Below are 21,822 nucleotides of genomic sequence, written 5' to 3'. Positions count from 1 at the left end.
AGCTGAATTTTCTTTCTGTTCATTTAAGTGGAAGGAAAATCTGGTGGGATCTTTGGGTGTGTGTTCCTTCCTGTCTGATTTCCCTCTCCGTGCTCTACCCAGGCAATAAAGACAAAATACTGCTCTAGGTTACCCTGTTTCTCTGCATCATTCAACGTCTTACATTTCTGATGGCAAAACCTGTTTAGAGATCAGTGTGTAAAGTCTGACTTAATATAATTATTTGAAGAAAATGTAGTATTAGCTTATCATATATATTTTCTGTTAAACTGGAGTTAAAGGCTTTGAGGGGAGGTCACTTGTCTGTATTGACTAACTTTCATCAGTTACAACTCTAGACCAAAAACTTGAAGCTGTTTAGACGACCCCAGTGCTCATTTTCTGAAGCATGTCTGAATTTACAGCATAGATTCACCAGAACGATACCGAGGCTTCGAGGGTCAAATTATGAACTTGGCTTGTATTCCCTTTAGTATAGAAGATTTGAGAGGTGATCTGATTGAGGTGTTTAAAATGTTAAAAGGATTTGATAGGGTAGATACAGAGAAAATATTTCCTCTTGTGGGAAAATCAAGAATGAAGGGACATAAAATCTGAAATCTGTCTCTGAAATGTCTCTAATACTTGACTGTCTAATCTTTGTGTGGGTGTGTATCAGTGACCAGAACTCAAGGTCAATGTTCCCTCTAAGCTACACAGTCGTGTGGCCGAGCAGTAATGGGAAAGGTCCCGTGCAGGCCGCTCACCAGCTTTTCCATCATAAGTACTGCGCATGCGCAGAAATTTAAAGGGACCGTGCAGTAAAAGAAACAGGCCGCGCAGATCAAAGTGCAGCTTACAGGGAACATTGCTCAAGATGTGGTCGGACTAAGAGCACTGTACGGTTTGAGTATGACTTCCTCTGATTTGTACTCTACTGTTTTTGGCTATATAGTCAAATATTCTATGTACTTTGTTGAGTGCTGCTTTGGAGTGATTTGCTGAGCACCGAGTTTACTAAATCTAGGTCTCTTTCAACACCACCCAAAACTATTTTGATACCATTCATGGAGTATTTATGCTGTCCAATTTCCCCCAAGTGCAGTAATTTGTACTTGTCTGCATTTAATTTAATTTGCTCTTGTTTTGTCGATTTACATATTTTTATCCAGTTTACTTTGTAGTTCTCAGAATTAGCTACTCTTTATAATTTGTTATTTTCAGTATATTTGACTAGTTTTCTTTGAACTAAATTCTTATGGTTTTGTGGTTTAAATAATTGTATCACAATAGTTCAATGTTTTACCTCCCAGTGCCAGACCCTATTAGGAGAGAGGACATTAGGAGAAAGGTTATGGTTGACTCATGCAAAGAAACAGACCGAGATTATTTGCACTTAAAACAAATAGCTGTGGATGCTGGTTGTTATAGTGGTTAATGGCCTTTCACATTCTGGACTGGGTTTTGAATCCAGTTCAGAATGACTGGACCAAGATTTCCGATCTGTTATTGCAAGGATTCTATGTGAAAGGAGCTTAGGCAGTGCAAGTATGGGGCCACAACTGCTTTAACCACCAATCTGACTGAAAGAGGTCAGAGGATTACTGGTGCAGTATGGGCTGTTTTACTGAGGTAGGGGTTAATTAAGTCACATAGCTGGAGTAGTGTCCACATCAGGCATTCCAAAATAAAGTTTAGCTGGTTATGCTATACCTGGTCTGGGAGTACTTGATGCTGACATTGCATAATGTAAATTGGGAAACTGCTGCCTTCTCCAGCATTGACGTTTGATAAACATACGATTTTCCCCTCAAAAAAAATACAGAGAGATAAAACTATTTATGTTGTAAAGGTTGGTAAATTGTGGCATTGAAGTTTTATGCAGCTTATATGTTTTTCTGATACTACAATACAAAAATTGTAGTATTTTGTATTTCTTATCATTATTTAAGCTGTTTGTCCTTTGACAGGTTTGAAGTTTGAAGAACTGCAAGAAAAATTTGGTGAGGAATTGTTCTGCATCTGTTTTGAAGAGAATGAAAGGGTCCTGCGGGCAGTGGGCAGTACGTTACAGGACTTCTTTGGTGGGTTTGATGCTTTACTGCAACATGCAAGAACATCCAGTAGTAAACAGGATGGGTTTGAATACCCTTCTTTCCTATGCAAGGATCTAACCGATGGTACTTTGATGCTTCATTACTTTTATCCACAGAAAATTGTTGGATTTGCAATGCCTGGATTGATTAAAGCTGCGGCACAGAAGATCTATCAGATGGAAGTTGCTGTGGAGCAAGTGCTCAATGTCCCTGAAAAGTTGTCCTCGGATGGCACAAACCAGAGTAACTGCCTTACCTTTATTATCAAAGTATATGATGATGCAACTAATATGAAAGGACTTCCACAGGGACTAACCCACTCTCCATCTGACCTAAGGATAAGCATCACCACTTTCTGCAGAGCTTTCCCATTCCACTTCATGTTTGATCAGAGTATGTTGATCCTTCAGCTTGGAGAAGGGCTCAGGAAACAACTGAAATCTGAAGCTCATAAGGTTTTAAAATTTCAGGACTGTTTTGAGATAGTTTCTCCAAAGATTTGCTGTACTTTTCAAAGGATTCTGTCAAAGCTGGCCACACCATTTGTCATTCGAGCTAAGCCAGATGGAAGCGGATTAGAAAGTCACGACAAAGTAAGTGCAAGATATTGAATTTCAACTAAGGCTGCCAAGAGAGGACAAACTAGCTACTTGGCAATTCTGAAGTAATGGGCTGGAATTCGCAGTTGGGATGACGGTGAACTGGCAGCGTTCGCTGTCATTCCGCCTTCGAAACTGACTGCAATTTGGCACATGCGCAGGCTCAGGCAATCCCGAAGTTGTGGTCAGTAATTGACAGCTGCAAAACAGGCTGTGCTGTGCCCCCCGCCCCCCCCGCCACACACACACAGCCGGCAATCAGTGTAATCAGCCAAATCATTGAAACTGTCAAAAACTTCGGCTCTTCCGCAGTAAGTACACTGTTAAATTCCCCACTAAATGTTAGACCCAAAGGGATTCGGTGTAACTGGGGTTTTAACAGTGTATTGACTGCTAAACAAATATTAAGGGCCTGGAAAACTAATTTAAATTTTGTGCAGTGTGAAATGTATCCATTTTAATAAAAATTAAATTTTTTAAAAATTGTTTACATTTTTAAAAGTTTATCCATCTTTATTTCAGGTTTGCCTTTGCCCCATGTGAGAGCCCCAATCTTTCTTTTGCTCTCTAACTATTTTAAATAGTTAGAATTTTAAGAGCTTACTCACTTCCTTGTTTGTTGTCTGTGAGAATTCTGCCTTTTGATTGGCTGCTTAGACAGCCTGTTGACATCACAGCAGTTCGCACAAGGGGATCCCCACTATAGTCCGTTGAATTCAATTGAAGGTCGGAAAGCTTGAAGTTCTCGATACAGGGATTGCGAGATCCTTGCGTACTTTGGGATCAGCAGCGAACGTCTTCGCTTCGTCGCTGACCACAAATTCAGGGCCAAAATCTTTCGCATATGCACAGGCTGTGGGTTGGGCACTGGTGGGGAGAAAACCATCTTTATATCTTTGGCTCACAAGATCGATCTCTTGGCAACCTTGATTTTCCTGTGTGTATTCATTCTGTGTTTCACAGCTGATCATCACAGTTGTGTTTTCTGTTCAATTATTTTATTTTTCTGTCAGCCAAGAGCTCGCAGAAGATCACCACCTTTTCTGTCTTAGTTACCCTGCTGTAGAGAGTTTGTAACTGAAATTCTTTGCCATAGAGCCAATGTCTGAGCAGAAGGCATCTATATCAGGTCATATTAGTCACTTCTTCAATTTATAAACTGCGCACACTTGTATACTATGGGTGTTTCACATTTTTATGTTATGTGGAACTTTACTCATAAATAAGTAAGTGGATAGTTATTACAATACAGAAGAAACCTTTTATTGAGAGTAAACATAAGAATTTCTAGCAACAGAAGAAGGCCATTAGGCCCTTCCTTTTTATCTGCCTTTCAACATAATGCTAATTTGGTGATCCCAGCTAAAACATTTCCATAATTATTGCGTGAGACTCAAATTATAAATTGGCAGATCAATGAGTTGGCTCCACCAGATACTGCGGAGCTGGCTCATGAATATTATCATACGTTCCCCGCTTAGTTTGAACTTGCACAGGAATGAGATGCAGGGGCTTCTACAGAATGTCATAAGCATGCAGCCCTTAAAATTAAAGGAATGTAGCCATTTAAGGGTAAATGGTGGCATAGGAAACAAAATGTTGCAGTTTTTTCAAAGGCTCAAAAGGATTTTTGACAAAGTTTTCAGCCTCTTTAAAGACTGTATGCGGGGAAGAAATGTCAACTGAGAATGAAAGGACAGAAAAACCAACATGGAGGCAAAAAATTTGTAGGCAAGTGAGGGAGCAGCACTACCCTGGCCCCCTGTTAGATAGCTGGCAAAGTAGATGCGGTTAAGGTGCATGTGAGGAAGGTTGCCTTGTTTGGAACGCCAGAGCACCTGGCCAGAAGGCTGCAGTGCACCATACCTGCCAGGAGGTGGCAGCTACACTCAACCCTGTCTACAGCACCTGTGTAACATGGCACCAGTTGCTGGAGAAGATGGCGCATTGTAAGGTAAGACTACCCAACAATACCACATACCTGGTAAATGGTCCAAGACTGCATACCGTAAAGTGTTGCCCGTCAATCTGTTTCACCTTTACTGCTTATCCATGTGAAGCTCTCACATCACAAGGTAATTATGGACAAGGAAGGTCATTTAGCCCATCTTAATTCATCCATACAGAGAGATCTTAACGACTCAAGTGTAGATGTGATTAGCAATGCACAAGAGTTTTAATTAGCAATTTCATGAACTTCCCCAGCAGTTCTGAGAATATCAAAAATCTATTAAAAGTAACACATGGGCAAATCCTCCTGACTTCTTAATCTCATAGCCTTGCAGTCTCACTGTTGAATAGATTTTGAAGCATGATGCGATTATTGTCTGCTTTTACATTATTGAATCCTGCTTCTGACACCTCCTTGGAATTTACATAGGATTACATTACATAGGATATACGGCACAAAAATAGGCAATTCGGCCCAACCAGTCCATGTCGGTGTTTATGTTCCACTTGAGTCTCCTCCCATCTTGTCCAGCCTCCCCTTAAATGCATCCATACTGTTCGCTTCAACCACCCCTTGTGGTAGCGAGTTCCACATTCTCACCACTTTTTGGGTAAAGAAGTTTCTTCTGAATTCCCTATTGGATTTCTTGGTGACTATCTTATATTGATGGCCTCTAGTTATGCTCCTCCCCACAAGTGGAAACATTTTCTCTGTATCCACTCTGTCAAAACCTTTCATAATTTTAAAGACCTCTATTAGGTCACCCCTCAGCCTACTTTTTTCAAGAGAAAAGAGACCCAGCCTGTTCATCCTTTCCTGATATGTATACCCTCGCATTTCTGATATCATCCTTGTAAATCTTCTCTGCACCCTCTCCAGTGCCTCTATCCTTTTTATATGGTGACCAGAACTGCACGCAGTACTTCAAGTGTGGTCTAACCAAGGTTCGATACAGGTTTAGCATAACTTCCCTACTTTTCAATTCTACCCCTCTAAAAATAAACCCTAGTGCTTGTTTTTTTTTTTATGGCCTTGCTAACCTGTGTCACAACTTTTAGTGATTTGTGTATTTGTACTTCTAGATCCCTTTGTTCTTCTACCCCACCTAGACTCGCACCCTCCAAGTGATAAGTGACTTCCCTATTCTTCCTACCAAAATGTAATACCTCACATTTATCTGTGTTGAACTTTATTTGCCAATTACATGCCCATTCTGCAAGTTTATTAATGTCCTCGTTGTTATGTTCATTAATAACTAGTCGTTTTTATTAAGAACAGCTAGCTTTTGCTAGACACTTTATTGAGCACATGGACTAGGTACAGTATCTGTAGAGGCCTCCATCTTGACTGCTGCCTTGTGGGTAGCCTAGTGCATCGTGGGTAGCCCACTCTTATATACATACAGCACCACCTAGTGTACCATTCCAGAATGACAGGTTACTGATCATTACATCCCCCTTTCTTTGAGGTCAAACAAAATCAGTATTAATCAATATCAATCAATAACAACATAAACATCTTCAACAGTCAATACATTTTCAATGTAGTTTTCTTTGTACTCAAAAATTAAGTCTATCAGGCTTTTTTACTTCATGTGTGGATCTTCTCAGCACAGGTAAGTCTGATGTGTTTTCATGAGAGCCTGTATGTGTATTTGTGTTAGATTGTTCTGGTGGTGAGTGACAAGATTCAGTTGCAGCATTGTCATCGATTTGCTCTTCGATAGTCTCTTGTGTTTTTAGGAGGGAACGTCGGTTCCTCCTGAGAATCTGTCCTTCCTCAGTTCTAATAGTGTATGACCTTGGTCCTACTTCCTCAAGAACTGTAGCTTTCCTGTTCCATGCACCTGGATCCTCAATCCTGACAACATCATCCCTTGTCAATGGTTTCAGAGTTTTGGATGACTTGTCATAGTATGATTTCTGTTTCAGCTTTAACAGTTGAAGTCTCTGTCTCAGTTCCTTACTCTGCTTTTCTTTTGCACAGCAGGGTAGCGTGGTACGCAACTTGCGACCCATTAGGAGTTCAGCAGGTGAAGAACCAGAGTCTAAAGGTGAGGCTCGGTAGGGCGAGATAAGGATTAGACTTGCTTTCTGTCGCTTTCTTCAGTAGCTGCTTGAGAACTTGAACACCTTTCTCTGCCTTACCATTCGACTGAGCATACAAAGGACTGGATGTGATGTGTTGAAAGTCATAATGTGCTGCAAACTGTTGCCACTCCTTACAGTTGAAGCACGGACCATTGTCGCTAACGGCAATCCTGGGAATTCCATGTCTGGCGAAGATGGATTTCACATGCATTATGACATTGCTTGCTGTGGTGCTTGAGAGCAGCGCCATCTCAGGATAGTTAGAATAGTAGTCAATCACTATTAGATAGTCTTTACCATTTTAAATGAAAAAGGTCCACACCAACCTTTTGCCATGGTGCTGTTGGTATGTTAGCTACTATCATTGGTTCCTTTGCTTGTTTGTTTTGGTGTTTCTGACATGTCTCACATTTGCCTATCATGTTCTCAATGTCCTTATTTATGCCAGGCCAATAAACAGTGTCTCTTGCTCTCCTTTTGCATTTTTCAATTCCGAGGTGTCCCTCATGAATCCTTTTGAGCATGTCTTGACGTAGAGCCTGTGGAATGACTATTCTGTTCTGTTTTAGTAATAGTCCACTTGCGACACTCAATTCTGACCTTGTGAAAATATTTTGGACAGGAACCTTTTGGCCAACCATGATGAATGTTCTCTATTACTGTTTGTAATACTGTATCTTTTACTGTTTCTTCTGCTATTTGCTTTGATTGTGTCTGACACAGGCAGCGCAGCAGTGACCATACTCACATGAACATCCACGTCTTCCTCAGTAGAGCTCACATGACTCATTGTGGGTGCTCGGGATAGTGCATCTGCTAACACTGTGTTTGCCTGGTGTGTAGATCAGTTCAAAGTCATATCTTTGCAGCTTCATCATGAGTCGTTGAATCCTTGGAGACATCTCATTCAGGTTCTTTTTTATGATGGCAACCAGTAGGCTGTGGTCTGTCTCAACTGTGAAGGTGGGAAGTCCATATATGTAGCCATGAAACTTTTCTAGTCCAACTACCAAGCCTAGACATTCCTTTTCAATCTGGGTGTATCGACACTCAGTATCAGTCAGACCTGGAGGCATAGGCAACAGGCTTCCAATCTTCACCCTCTGCTTGTATCAAGACCGCACCTAGGCCATCTTTTGATGCATCCGTTGACACTTTGATTCTTTTTGTTGGGTCAAAGAAGGTGAGTACAGGTGTGGTTGTCAGCACTGTTGAGGTTTATCCACTCTTGTTCATGTCTTTCTGTCCATGCGAACTCATTTGTTTTACGTAGCAGGTTGCGCAGACAGGCTGTCAAGTTAGGAATGAACTTTCCAATGAAGTTTATCATCCCCATGATGCGTAGCACTCCTTTTTTGTCAGTGGGTCGGGGCATTTTGAGTATGGCGTTTACTTTTTCCATATCTGGCTCTATTCCTTTACCAGATAGATTATCTCTTAGGAAAGTGACTTCCTGGACGCCAAACTGACACTTGGCTTTGTTGAGCTTCAGTCCATTCCGGCGTATGCTCTGTAGCACTTTAGTCAGTCTCTCATTGTGTTCTTTCAGTGTGGAGCCCCAGATGATGATGTCATCAACATAGACCCGAACTCCTTCCAGACCTTCAATTATGTGTTCCATCGCTCTATGAAAGATTTCAGATGCAGATATTATCCCGAAAGGCATTCTGAGGAAACAATACCTGCCAAATGGTGTGTTGAAGGTACAGTATTTGGTGCTCTCTTCATCCAGTTTTAGTTGCCAAAATCCTTGTGAGGCATCGAGCTTTGTAAGGTATCTGGCACCTGACATTTCACTGGTGATTTCTTCTCGCTTGGGAATCTGGTAGTGTTCACGTTTTATGTTTGCATTTAAGTCCTTTGGATCCATGCATATTCTTAGATCATTGTTCTTTTTCTTTACACATACCATGGAGTTAACCCAGTCTGTTGGCTCTTCGACTTTCCTGATGACTCCTAGTGTGGTTATTCTGTCCAGTTCATTCTTGAGCTGGTCACGCAGGGGTGCTGGAACTCTTCGTGGAGCATGTACCACTGGCTGAGCATCCTCCTTTAGCTGGATCTTGTAAGTGAATGGTAGAGCTCCAAATCCTTTGAACACATCCTGGAAATTATTCACTACAGAATCCACCGAGTCATCTGGTCTGCTTATGGCACAGTTTATACGGTAGACTCTCTTGACCAGTTCTAAGTCCTCACAAGCTTTGTCACCCAGTAGTGAATCAAGTCTTTCAGCCACAACAGAAAACATGAGATGATGCACTTTGTCTTTGACTGTCACTTTAAGTCTGCATACACCTAAGCTATCTATTTTCTGTCCATTATAGTCCTTCAGTAGTACTGACTTTTTCTGTATTTTGGGCTTTTCTTTCATATTGTTAATGTCACTCATACTGATTAAGTTTGCTTTTGCCCCAGTGTCTAGTTTCAATGTAACTAATGCTCCATTTACCTGCAGTGGGATCATCCATTTGTCCTTTTTTACTGCATTAACTTTATGTTCAGCATTGTTAATTCCTGAGGGCTGCACATTTTCTGTATCATTTTTGATATTGTCACATGACACCATTCCTACAAAACATCTCACTTAAATCAGTATCCTCAATTACATTAACTCGTTGCCCTTTCTTAGTTTTTACTTTTGAAAAGCATTGTTTGGCAAAGTGATTCTTTCCATGACATTTTGTGCACATTTTTCCAAACGCTGGACATTGTTTTAACTGGTGTTTGTAACCACAGCGTTTACAATTAAAAATTCCTTCCTACGATTGCTTTTCACTTCTGTTCTGCCCATGTTTCTTCCCCTTGTAGGACACAGCACCGACAGCAGCACTTACTGCAATCGCATCATCATTGATTTCACTGAAAGTCTTGGCATGCTTTTGAGCTAGCTCGCTAGCTTGGCATATTTTCACAGCAATTTCCAATGTTAGTTCGGTTTCTCTCAACAGACGTTCCCTGACTTTTTTATCATGAATACCAAACACAATCTGGTCACGAATCATGGATGCTTTCAGCTCAGAGAAATTACATGTCTGTGCTTTCAGTTTTAGATCAGTCAAAAAGCTATCAAAAGTCTCATTTTGCTGCTGTGTCCGAGAACGGAAGATGTACCTCTCATAGGTTTCATTCTTTTTGGGAGAACAATGTGTATCAAACTTCTTTAGCACATCGTCTGATTTTTCTCTGTTCTCCTCTGGATTAAATACAAATGTATTAAATACCTCTATTGCCTGTGGGCCTGCAACCGTGAGCAGCAACGCTATTTTCCTTGCGTCTGGCTTCGTACCGTACCCGATGGCAGCAATGTAGAGTTCGAATTGTTGTTTAAAAGTCTACCAATTGTAGTCGACATTTCCTGTGAGTTTCAAACGCTCTGGTGGCTTCAAATTCTCCATGTCGCATTGCACAATATTCAGCAGATCTTACCAATCCTGGTACCATGTTATGTTCATTAATAACTAGTCGTTTTTATTAAGAACAGCTAGCTTTTGCTAGACACTTTATTGAGCACATGTGGACTAGGTACAGTATCTGTAGAGGCTTCCATCTTGACTGCTGCCTTGTGGGTAGCCTAGTGCATCGTGGGTAGCCCACCCTTATATACATATAGCACCACCTAGTGTACCATTCCAGAATGACAGGTTACTGATCATTACACTCCTGTCATTTGTTGCAGTCCTCCTCAGTATTGACTATCCCCCCCCAATTTAGTGTCATCCGCAAATTTAGAAATTGTGTTTTTGATTCCCAAGTCTAAATCATTAATGTAAATTGGGAACAACAGTGGTCCCAGCACTGATCCTTGTGGAACACCACTACCCACCTTCTGCCACTGAATAGCTACCCTTTACTCCTACTCTCTGCTTTCTGTCCTGAAGCCAGCTAGCAATCCATTCTGCTACTTGTCCCCTGACTCCGCATTCTATGACCTTGTTCATCAGTCTATTATGAGGTACCTTATCGAAGGCCTTTTGAAAAGCCAGATAAATTACATCTACTGCATTACCATTGTCTACTCTCTCTATTACCTCTTCAAAATATTCACTGAGGTTGGTCAAGCAAGACTTTCCTTTTGAAATCCATGTTGATTATTCATTATTATATTTTTGGTTTCTAGATGTTCTTCTCTTTTCTCCTTTAGTAGGGATTCCATTATTTTTCCTACCGCCGATGTTAAGCTGACTGGTCTATAATTCCCTGGAAATGTTCTATTCCCCTTCTTAAAGTCTGTTCGCCCGCCTACCATCTGGGAGACGCTACAGATGCATTCGCACCCATACGACCAGATTGAGGAACAGCTTCTTTCCCAGGGCTGTCATCCTACTGAACTCCACAAATAAACTCTAAAGCCTGCACATCTGCCAATGCACTTTATTATGGTCATATTTATGTTAATATACTACAAGCCAAATGTATGTTGAATGTTTAAATGTCTTAATCCAAATGTACACTCTCGGGAGCCGCAAGCCTACATTTCGTTGTACTGCACTTGTGCACTAACAATGACAATAAAAGTTGATTTGATTTGATTTGATTTTGATTAAATATAGGTATTATTACACTAGCTATCCGCCAGTCCTCTGGCACTATACTTTTTCTAACGAATTATTAAATATGAGTAGTAATGCCTCTGCTATCACTTCCCTAGATTCTTTGAAAATGCATGGATGCAATCCATCTCGACCAGGGGTTTTATCCTCTGAGTTTTATTAATATATCCCCTTTTTTATTTTAAATGCACTTCTCATTACTAATCTCATCATCCAATGTCATGTCCATCTGTTCTATCTCCGTTAAATACTGAAGCAAAATAATGATTTAATATCGCTGTAATTACTCTATCGTTACCTGTGGTATTGTCCTGACTATCCCTTAAACATAGAAACATAGAAAAATAGGAGCAGGAGTAGGCCATTCGGCCCTTCGAGCCTGCTCTGCCATTCAATATGATCATGGCTGATCCTCTATCTCAATACCATATTCCCACTCTCTCCCCATACTCCTGATGCATTTTGTGTCTAGAAATCTATCTATCTTCAATATATTCAGTGACTTGGCCTCCACAGCCTTCTGTGGTAGAGAATTCCACAGGTTCACAACCCTCTGAGTGAAGAAATTTCTCCTCATCGCAGTCCTAAATGTCCTACCCTGTATCCTGAGACTGTGACCCCTCGTTCTAGACGCCCCAGCCAGGGGAAACATCCTCCCTGCATTCAGTCTGTCTAGCCCTGTCAGAAATTTATACGTTTCAATGAGATCCCCTCTCATTCTTCTAAACTCTAGTGAATACAGGCCTAGTCGATCCAATCTCTCCTCATAAGACAGTCCTGCCATCCCAGGAATCAGTCTGGTGAACCTTCGCTGCACTCCTTCTATGGCAAGTATATCGGCCCATATTTTCTGATCGCAGGCCTCCCACGGGCGGAGGCCTGCGATCTGGAAAAATCTGCGCCCTTACCTGAGGGCTCCCGTGACGTGCACAGTTCTGATGCTGGGCCTCACCAAACTCCAAGTGAGCAGGGCCCACGTATCCGAGAGGCGCATGTAGTTTGCAGCGTCCCTAGGATCACGTAGGCCATGGAGAGCCAATCCAGAAGGGAATCTCCCTTCATACATTTGACAGGAAGACCTGTCAAATATATGAATGGAGATCAATGAAAAAACATAGTAAAACTTTAAATAATTTTTTTTTTAAATTACATTTTTAAAATGACTTGAAATGACAATAAATTAAGTATTTTAAACAAAAATTTAATTTTTTGAAAAAAATATTTAAAGTATTTTACAGGGCTACAAATAAACTTACGTTTCTTTAAAAGTATTTTAAAATGATAAATCAGTGAAAAAAATTATTTTTAAAATTTTTTTCTACTCTTATCCTGGTAAAAGCAGGCCTTACGCCTGCTTTTACCAGGTGTAAGAATTGTAAGGGTTTTCTGCAGGCGGAAGGTCTCCAAAAAGCGGAACTATCCACCCGCAGAGGCCCTTCTCCAGGGCAGCCGGAGGATCTGTCAAGAGGATTCTTGACAGATTGCAAATGCCGGTTTTCAGCGCATGTGCTGTGCATGCCTGAAACCGGCATTTCCAATGTCCCTACGGGTGGTTACACAGCGCGTTCCCACTCATAGGGATCGGAATATCCGGGCCATCCTTTCTTGGGTAAGGAGACCAAAACTGCACACAGTACTCCAGGTATGGTCTCACCAAGGCCCTGTATAACTGCAGTAAGACATCCTTGCTCCTGTACTCAAATCCTCTTGCAATGAAGGCCAACATACCATTTGCCTTCCTAACTGCTTGCTGCACCTGCATGTTTGCTTTCAGTGATTGGTGTACAAGGACACCCAGGTCCCTTTGTACATCAACATTTCCCAATCTATCACCATTTAAATAATACTCTGCCTTTGTTTTTTCTACCGAAGTGGATAACTTCACATTTATCCACGTTATACTGCATCTGCCGTGTATTTGCCCACTCACTCAACTTGTCTAAATCGCCTTGAAGCATCTTTGCATCCTCCCCTCAACTCACAATCCCACCTAGTTTTGTGTCGTCAGCAAACTTGGAAATATTACACTTGGTTCCCTCATCCAAATCATTGATATATATTGTGAATAGCTGGGGCCCAAGCACTGATCCCTGTGGTAAACCCAATAGTCACCGCCTGCCACCCCGAAAAAGACCCATTTATTCCTACTCTGTTTCCTGTCTGTTAACCAATTTTCAGTCCATGCCAGTATATTACCCCCAATCCCATGTGCTTTAATTTTGCACACTAACCTCTTATGTGGGACTTTATCAAGGGCCTTCTGAAAATCCAAATACACCACATCCACTGGTTCTCCCTTATCTATTCTACCAGTTATATCCTCAAAAAACTCCAGTAGGTTTGTCAAACATGATTTCCCTTTTATAAATCCATGTTGACTTTGTCTAATCCCGTTGATATTTTCTAAGTGTCCTGTTATCGCATCCTTTATAATAGACTCTAGCATTTTCCCTACTACTGATGTTAGGCTAACCAGTCTGTAGTTCCCTGTTTTCTCTCTCCCTCCTTTTTTAAATAGAGGAGTTACATCTGCCACCCTCCAATCTGCAGGAAGTGTTCCATAATCTATAACATTTTGGAAGATGACAACGAATGCATCCACTATTTCCATGGCTACCTTTTAGTACTCTGGGATGCAGATTATCAGGCCCTAGGGATTTATTGGCTTTCAGTCCCATTAATTTCTCCAGCATTATTTTTTTTGCTAATACTAATTTCCTTTAATTCCTCCTTCTCACAAGACCCGTGGTTCCCTAGCGTTTCTGGGAAGTTATTTGTGTCCTCTTCCGTGAAGACAGAACCGAAATATTTATTTAATTGCTCTGCCATTTCTTTGTTCCCCATTATAAATTCTCCCGTTTCTGACTGGAAGGGACCTACATTTATCTTCACTAATCTTTTTCTTTTTACATACTTGTAGAAGCTTTTACAATCCGCTTTTATGTTCCTTGCAAGTTTACTCTCATACTCTATTTTTCCCCTCTTAATCAATCTCTTGGTCCTTCTTTGCTGAACTCTAAACTGCTCCCAATCCTCAGGCTTGCTACTTTTTCTGGCAACTTTATAAGACTCCTCTTTGGATCTAATACTATCCTTAATTTATTTTGTTAGCCATGGTTGGGCCACTTTTCCTTTTGTGTTTTTGCGCTAGAAAGGAATGTATAACTGTTGCAATTCATGCAGTTGTTCCTTAAATTTTAGCCATTGCCTATCCACCATCATGCCTTTTAATGAAGCTCCCCAATCTATCATAGCCAACTCACTCCTCATACAATTGTAGTTTCCTTTGTTTAGATTTAGGACCCTAGTTTCGGATTGGACTTCGTCGCTTTCCATTTTAATGAAGATTTCTATCATGTTATGGTCACTCTTCCCTAAAGGACCCCGCACAACAAGATTATTAATTAACCCCTTCTCATTGCACAATACCCAATCTAGGATAGCCTGTTCCCTAGTACGTTTCTCAATGAACTGGTCCAAAAAACTATCTCGTACACTCCAGGAATTCACCCTCCACAGTATTATCGCTAATTTGGTTTGGCCAGTCTATATGTAGATTAAAGTCACCCATGATTACTGTAGTACCCTTGTTACATGCATCTCTAATTTCCTGTTTGATGCCATCCCCTACATTACCACTACTGTTTGGAGGCTTATAGACAACTCCCACCAATGTTTTCTACCCCTTGGTGCTTCATAGCTCCACCCAGACTGATTCTACATCTTGCTTTTCTGAGCCAATATCCTTTCTCACTATTGCTCTGATTTCATCCTTTACTAACAAGGCCACCCCACCTCCTTTTCCTTTTTGCCTGTCCTTCCTAAATATCGAACATGCTTGGATATTCAGCTCCCAACCTTGGACACCCTGCAGCCATGTCTCCGTAATCGCAATTATATCGTATCCGTTTACATCTATTTGTGCTGTTAATTCATCTATCTTTAGATGCCTTTAGATTTGTCTTTTTAACATTTTTAGACATCTTGACATTTGTTTGTACTATGGCCCTATTTGTCTTATTACCATTTTTTCTTACCCGGACCCTATTTGTTAGTGCACTCCTTTGTTTGTACGCTCTGTCCCTTCCTAACACAATCTGGTTATCCTTACTCCAATCACTTTCCTGCACTGCTTCCTTGTCTTTTCTCTTTAGCATTCTAGATTTCTCTCCACCATGACCCCCCCTTATTTAGTTTAAAGCTCTATCTGCCACCCTAGTTAATAGATTCGCTAGGACTCTGGTCCCAGCATGGTTCAGATGTAGTCCATTCCAATGGAACAGCTCTCTTTCCCCAGTACTGGTGCCAGTTCCCCACGAATCGAAACCCACTTCTCCCACGTCAATCTTTGAGCCACGCATTCATCTCCCTGATCCTATTGACCCTATGCCAATTTGCTCATGACCTTTGTGGTTCTGCTTTTTAATTTAGTCCCTAGCTGCTCAAACTCTCTCAGCAGAACCTCTTTCTTTGTTCTACCTATGTCGTTGGTACCTACATGGACCACGACAACTGGATCCTCCCCCTCCAAGTTCTTCTCCAGCCCAGAGGAGATGTTCTTTACCCTGGCACTGGGTAGGCAACATAGCCTTCGGGACTCATGCTCCTGGCTGCAAAGAACAGTGACTATCCCCCTAACTATACTGTCACATACTACAACCACCTTCCTTTTTACTCCCCCCACTTGAATGGCTTCCTGTACCACGGTGCCGTGGTCAGTTTGCTCATCCTCCCCACAGTCCCTGCACTAGTCCACAAGGGTTGCAAGAACCTCAAATCTATTGGACAAGTGCAGGGACTGAGGCTCCTGCTATACTACCTCCTGGATCCCCGTACCTGCCTCACTCACAGTCACACCCTCCTGTCCCTGACCACGTGTTAATTCTAAAGTATATAATCTAAGGGGTGTGGCTGCCTCCTGGAGCAAAAGGTCCAGGTAACTTTATCCCTCCCTGATGTCTCGCAATGTCTGCAGCTCGGACTCCAGCTCCTCAGCTCGGAGCTGAAGTTCCTCAAGCCGCAGACACTTACTGCAGATGTAGTTGCCCTGGACAAAAATGTCCACAAGCTCCCACATATTACAGCAGCAACACATCCCCTGTGCTCCCATTATTTTATTTGTTTAATTAATTAGTTTAGTATAAATCAAATTATTTACCTCATTTAGTTTACTAAATTAATTAAATTACGTTTAGTTTTTAAAATTGTTATATGTTATATGTTAACTTAAAACTTAGCTCACAGTCACTATCTTAACACTTAGCCCACAGTCACTACCAATCATTTACCTGCCTTACCTGTAATGTCACACTGCCATTTTCTCTTGTTGATGCAGGTCTGTTGCTGCTTTTATCCCTGCTCTCAGGCCTTGGTCTGCTCCCGCTCAGGTCCGCCGCCGCTCTGTGGGAGAAGTTAATAAAAGCAAGCACCTCCTTCTCCCAATTCACCTAACTCCCACACTTAACAAACTCACAGTTGTTCACTCTGTGCTGGCTGCACTCACAGGCCCCTGTATTTATATTGTTTGTGACTCAGATGAGTCACCACTGCTCTGCTACTGTTTCAGAAACCAGTTTAATCCAGTTAGCTCATTAACTGACTGCAACAGCTCTTCAGCAGGAGAGCTTACTTGTTTGTCTCTGCTTAAGCTTGAAGAAACTTAAAAATTTAAAGTTTAAATTTTAACTTAAACAGTTGATCTTACTTAAGAGCTACTAGCAATTAACACTAGATTTTAAAAGAGATTAACCCTTAAAACTCCCACGCTTACCAAACTCGCAGTTGTTCACTCTGTGCTGCTGCACTCAGAGTGCACTTAATGTCCCTATTCCCATCCCAACCTTCCTTTTTTTATTGATATGCTGATAAAATATTTTACTATTTTGTTTTATGTTCGTTGATAATTTAATTTCATAGTTCCTCTTTGCCTCCCTAATTTTTTTTTGACTTCTAATCTTTTTGTATTCTCTCTTATCATGCACTCCCCTGTTGTCTGTGTACTTAATGTATGCCTCTTTCCTTACCCTCAATTATTCCCTTATGGCTTTATTCATCCATGGAGCCGCATTATTGTTTAGTTTGTTCTTTCCTTTTAGCGGAATATATTTTTCCTGCACTCTGTTAAACACCATTCTAAATGTTTCCCATTGCTGTTCTACATTGTTGTTTGTCAATATTGTTGTCCATTTTTGTTTCCCAAGTTCTATTCTCAGCCCCTCAAAATCATCTTTTCTCCAATCTATTAACCTGGTTTTCATCATATTTATGTCCTTCTCAATTATAATCTTAAAGCATATTATATTATGATCACTATTGCCTATATGTTCCCCTCCTTTACTTCTCTTATCTGCTCTGGTTCATTCCCCATTACTAGATCCAATATTGAATCCTCACTTGTTGAGCTTTTTACATATTGTGTTAGGACGGAGTCCTCTACACATTGTAGGAACTCCATTCCTTTATCCCCTTTACCTACCTCTTCTGTCCAATTAATATCGGGGTAGTTGAAATCCCCCATGATTATTATTCTATGTTTTTTACTCATTTCCCTAATTTGTCTGCCTATTCCTTCCTCCACCTCCCTTCCACTATTCGGTGGTCTGTAGAGTACACCTATTAGTGTGATTAATCCTTTATTATCTTTTATCTCTAGCCATATTTATTCTATTTTTGTCTTGTTGATATCTGTGTCACTTTTTTCTACTGCCATTATGTTATCCCTAATAAGTAAAGCTACTACACCTCCCCCTTTTCCCTCCCTATCTTTTCTAAATATGTTATACCCTGCAATGTTTAATTCCCAATCCTGATTTTTCTGTAGCCATGTCTCAGTAATCCCTACTATGCCTGGTTCCTCGCAAGGTTGCCTCCAACTCCCCTGTTTTATTATGGACACTGTGTGCATTGCTGTACAGACAGTTTAACTCATTTTTAATAGGATTTCCTCTCACTTTATGTTTAACCATCTTTTTAGATTTCTGTTCTATCACTATTTATTCCCTTGTCATGAATATCCTCTCTTACTTTATTCTTTCCTGTGCTCTCTTTTCCTGTTTTGTTTATATTTAGGCTGGTTACATTTCTTGTAGATCCCTCCCCCCCATCTTATTAGTTTAAAGCCTTTGCCACTTCCATATTTCCACTAGGACACAGGTCCCATCCCAATTCAGGTGGAGCCCGTTCCATCGGTACAGCTCCTTCCTGTCCCAGAACTGGTGCCAGTGTCCCATGAAAAGGAACCCCTCTTTCCCACACCAGCCCTTTAGCCACGTGTTAATTCTCCTGATCTGTCTGCTTCTATGCCAATTTTCACGTGACTCGGGCAATAATCCAGAGATTATTACCCTCGAGGTCCTGCTTTTTAATTTAGGTCCTAACTCCTGATACTCTTTCAGCAGGACCTCCTCCCTGTTCCTACCTATGTTGTTTGTTCTAACATGGACCACGACAACTGGATTTCCACCCTCCCTTTCCAAGTTCCTCTCCAGCCGCTGTGAGATATCCCTTACCCTGGCAACACATCCTTCAGGATTCTCATTCTTGGCTGCAGAGGACGCTATCTAGCCCCCTAATTATAGAGTCCTCTATCTCTGTCACATTTCTATTCTGCTCTTCCCGCCCCCCCCCCCCGGACAGCCTTCTGAGCCACGGTGCCTTGGTCTACATTGTGGCTGTCCTCCCCGCAGTCTTTCTCCTTGTCCTCACAGGTAGCGAGTACATCGTACCTGTTGGACAGGACCAGTGTCTGCAGGACCTCCTTCTCAACCTCTCCTAAATCCCCGCTACCCAGCTCCCTAACAGTCACACCCTCCCTTTCCTGAACCTGTGCTTTCCTCTGGGGTGTGACTGTATTCTGGATAAAACTGTCCAGAGATTCCTCCCCCTCCCTTATGTGTTGGAGTGTCTCCTACTCGCACTTCAGCTCAATGACTCTGAGCCAGAGAGATTTGAGACGGAAACATCTCCTGCAGACGTGTTCGCTCGTGACAGTCTCGCTGTCCACAAACCCCCACATACTGCAGTCCAGACACACAACCTGCCCTGCCATATCTTAGTCTAGACTTATTTTATTTATTTAATTATTTAAAGTCTTTAATCAATGGTTATTTATAGTTATATTAATTAATTTAACTAGTTAAGCTATAAATTTAATACAGTATGTTATAGTTTCCTGATCCTAGTTTAAACCACTGTCCTAGGTTAGAGAGAAAAAAACCTTAATACTCACCAACCAATCACCTACCTGCTGTCCTGTGACGTCACACCTTGCTTTTTTTGGAAATCGTGGAAGGCCCCATTGCAGCCACTGGTGCCTCTGATTAGAATGAACTGGAGAGCTGCAGCAAAGGAACTGTTTTCAACCTATATAATTCCATTAATATGAGATGGCCATCCAACACAGCAAAATTGCAGAGGAGATTGCTTTCAGACACTTGAGGAGGAGTGTTTTGAGCACACCGATGTCAGATAGCAAGATACAAGTCACCCATCCAAAGACCACCATTTAACAATTGACCTTCACAAAACCAAGCAGCATGGAACCATTTGTGGCTGTGAAAAGCCAGCACCATTGAGCTGAAATATCCATTTATGTTTACAAAATGTTGTTTAACATACAAAACAACAACAATACCACATACCTGGTAAAAGGCTCACTCTTTTTGTAAGTCTGCCCTTCCATCTGTTTTCTCTCTCTATATATTTCTGATTGTGTTTGTAGACATCTTAAGCATGTTGCTTTACTAATTTACTGAATTTGAATCTATGGGATTGATTTTAACTTTTGGACAACGACTGGCAGAACTTGCCAGCAGCCCACCCGTTCTCGGGGTGAGGGAGCGGGCGGGCTGGTGAGGATGAAGACGATGAAAAGACCGGAGCCATTTTGAGCTCCGAGCCTCATTTAAATGGAACCCGTGAGCTGCGGCTACCAAACGGGGTCCCGATGCAGCTCTCCGCACTTAGGTTGGTCCAATATTGGGCAACCCAGAGGCCAGGGGGTGGTGGGAGGGGAGTTGTCGAGAGCGCAGAGGGAGAGACAGTCGGGGCCGACAGTGGCACAGATTATTTTTGTAGGGCTTGGAGGAGCACATCCTTAGTAGCTGAAGAAAAACCTGCAACACGTTTGCTTCAGCCCTCCCTGGACCTCAGATCTGCCCTCCGAGTGGCACGGTGTTGCTCTGATTTTCCTCCCAGGGGAATGGGTCTGGTGCTGAGGGTGGGCTGTGTGCCCCCATACCCGCAATTTGTAATGGGGTCTGCGCCCATGGACATGGGTGCCCAGCAGCTCTGCTTCACTGCAGTTCCACCAGCGGACTGGGCCTTCTGCATTTTGGGACCCAGTTTTCTTAGTAGCATATAGATGAATGTAAACACAACAGGTAGAAATGTTAAATCTTCTGATTCTATCTTCTAGCTGTAATATAGAAATAATAAATCACTTTGGAGAACTCACCTAGTTATTTTTCAGGCCTGTCATTTAACATTTTCAAATCAAATCTGCTTTGTGTGCATGTAACTGGACCCCTGACAAACTGAAGTTTTTATTTTTGTTCCTGAATGAAGAGAACTGCAGAGGTGAAAACTGAACCGGAATGAGTCTCGTGCTGCTGGAAAACTATTTTCTTCCCAAGTCCTTTGCTGTGGAAAATACGTTTCCCCCCCCTGCTGCTCAATCATATGGACCTTTCGAGGTACTTGTGCTGCGATTATCACAATGTGGAACAAATCAAACATTTCCTTCTCAGGCTTTGCAGTTCCCATCAACCAGGCCATCTTTTCACTTTTTCAAACACCTTGGCTATCTGAGCATGCAGTTGCTATGGCACTGCCATTTTTCTGTCCAATTTTCTCCTCTTTTCCTAAAGGTGGTGTATCATGCTGGGCTACAGTTCCATTGGTGCTGACTGGTGGATGCTCCTTATTGTTGGGGAGGGAGAGGATATCACAAGCAAGTCTAATTCATTCCTTTACCAACATCTGCATGCGTGCACAGGGCTCACTGGTCAGTAATCAGGATCAGGAACTCTAACTGATTACCCCAAGGCTCCTGAGGCCAACTGTAGCACCCCGACTGCTGCCCCAGTTGAGATCAGCTAATTCAGCAATGACCTGGGATTGAACCTGGGGCCTGCCTGGGCTGTACATTTCCTTACTATTCCCACATGATGCACTCAGCCATTTGGCAATTCAAATATTGTATTTTTATTTTCTAAAAATACTATGAAGTAATTTGAAAACTGAACCTGCTGCTGATAAATGTGAAGGGTGAGTTTTTCTACCATTATCTTAATTATGAAAACTAAAGTTGAAGTATGCACATTAGTGGCTGTTTCACACAAAATAAAACTTCATTCAGATGATAATTTATCCACTTTGGTTGAACCCATGTTTTACTCAGACCCCTGAGTAGGATCGGATCTGTGAAACTTCCTTCATGTTCTTTCGAAGAATCCTATTCATGATGCAGATTGATTTTATTTCCTAGTCACTTGGTCATATTTATGTAATGTGGAATCAGATACGAGGCAGTGAATTAAGGAATTGTTCAAAGAT

At 41.6% G+C, this 21,822-nt stretch overlaps 1 protein-coding gene across 1 annotated transcript in view; it reads left to right on the top strand.

Moving 5' to 3' along the window:
- The window catches only part of gucy1a2 (guanylate cyclase 1, soluble, alpha 2), a 366,843-nt gene that overhangs the window by 73,964 nt on the left and 271,057 nt on the right, over positions 1-21,822 (top strand). Inside the window, exon 4 of the mRNA XM_085999072.1 lies at positions 1,950-2,668. Coding sequence (XP_085855198.1) covers positions 1,950-2,668 — 719 coding nt within the window. The remainder of the gene's footprint in view (positions 1-1,949; positions 2,669-21,822) is intronic.

This window comes from Somniosus microcephalus, chromosome 10, assembly GCF_052327205.1.
Source record: "Somniosus microcephalus isolate GS21.2 chromosome 10, FLI_Smic_1.0, whole genome shotgun sequence".
Taxonomy (NCBI): domain Eukaryota; kingdom Metazoa; phylum Chordata; class Chondrichthyes; order Squaliformes; family Somniosidae; genus Somniosus; species Somniosus microcephalus.
This window is presented reverse-complemented; position numbering and strand designations above follow the sequence as displayed.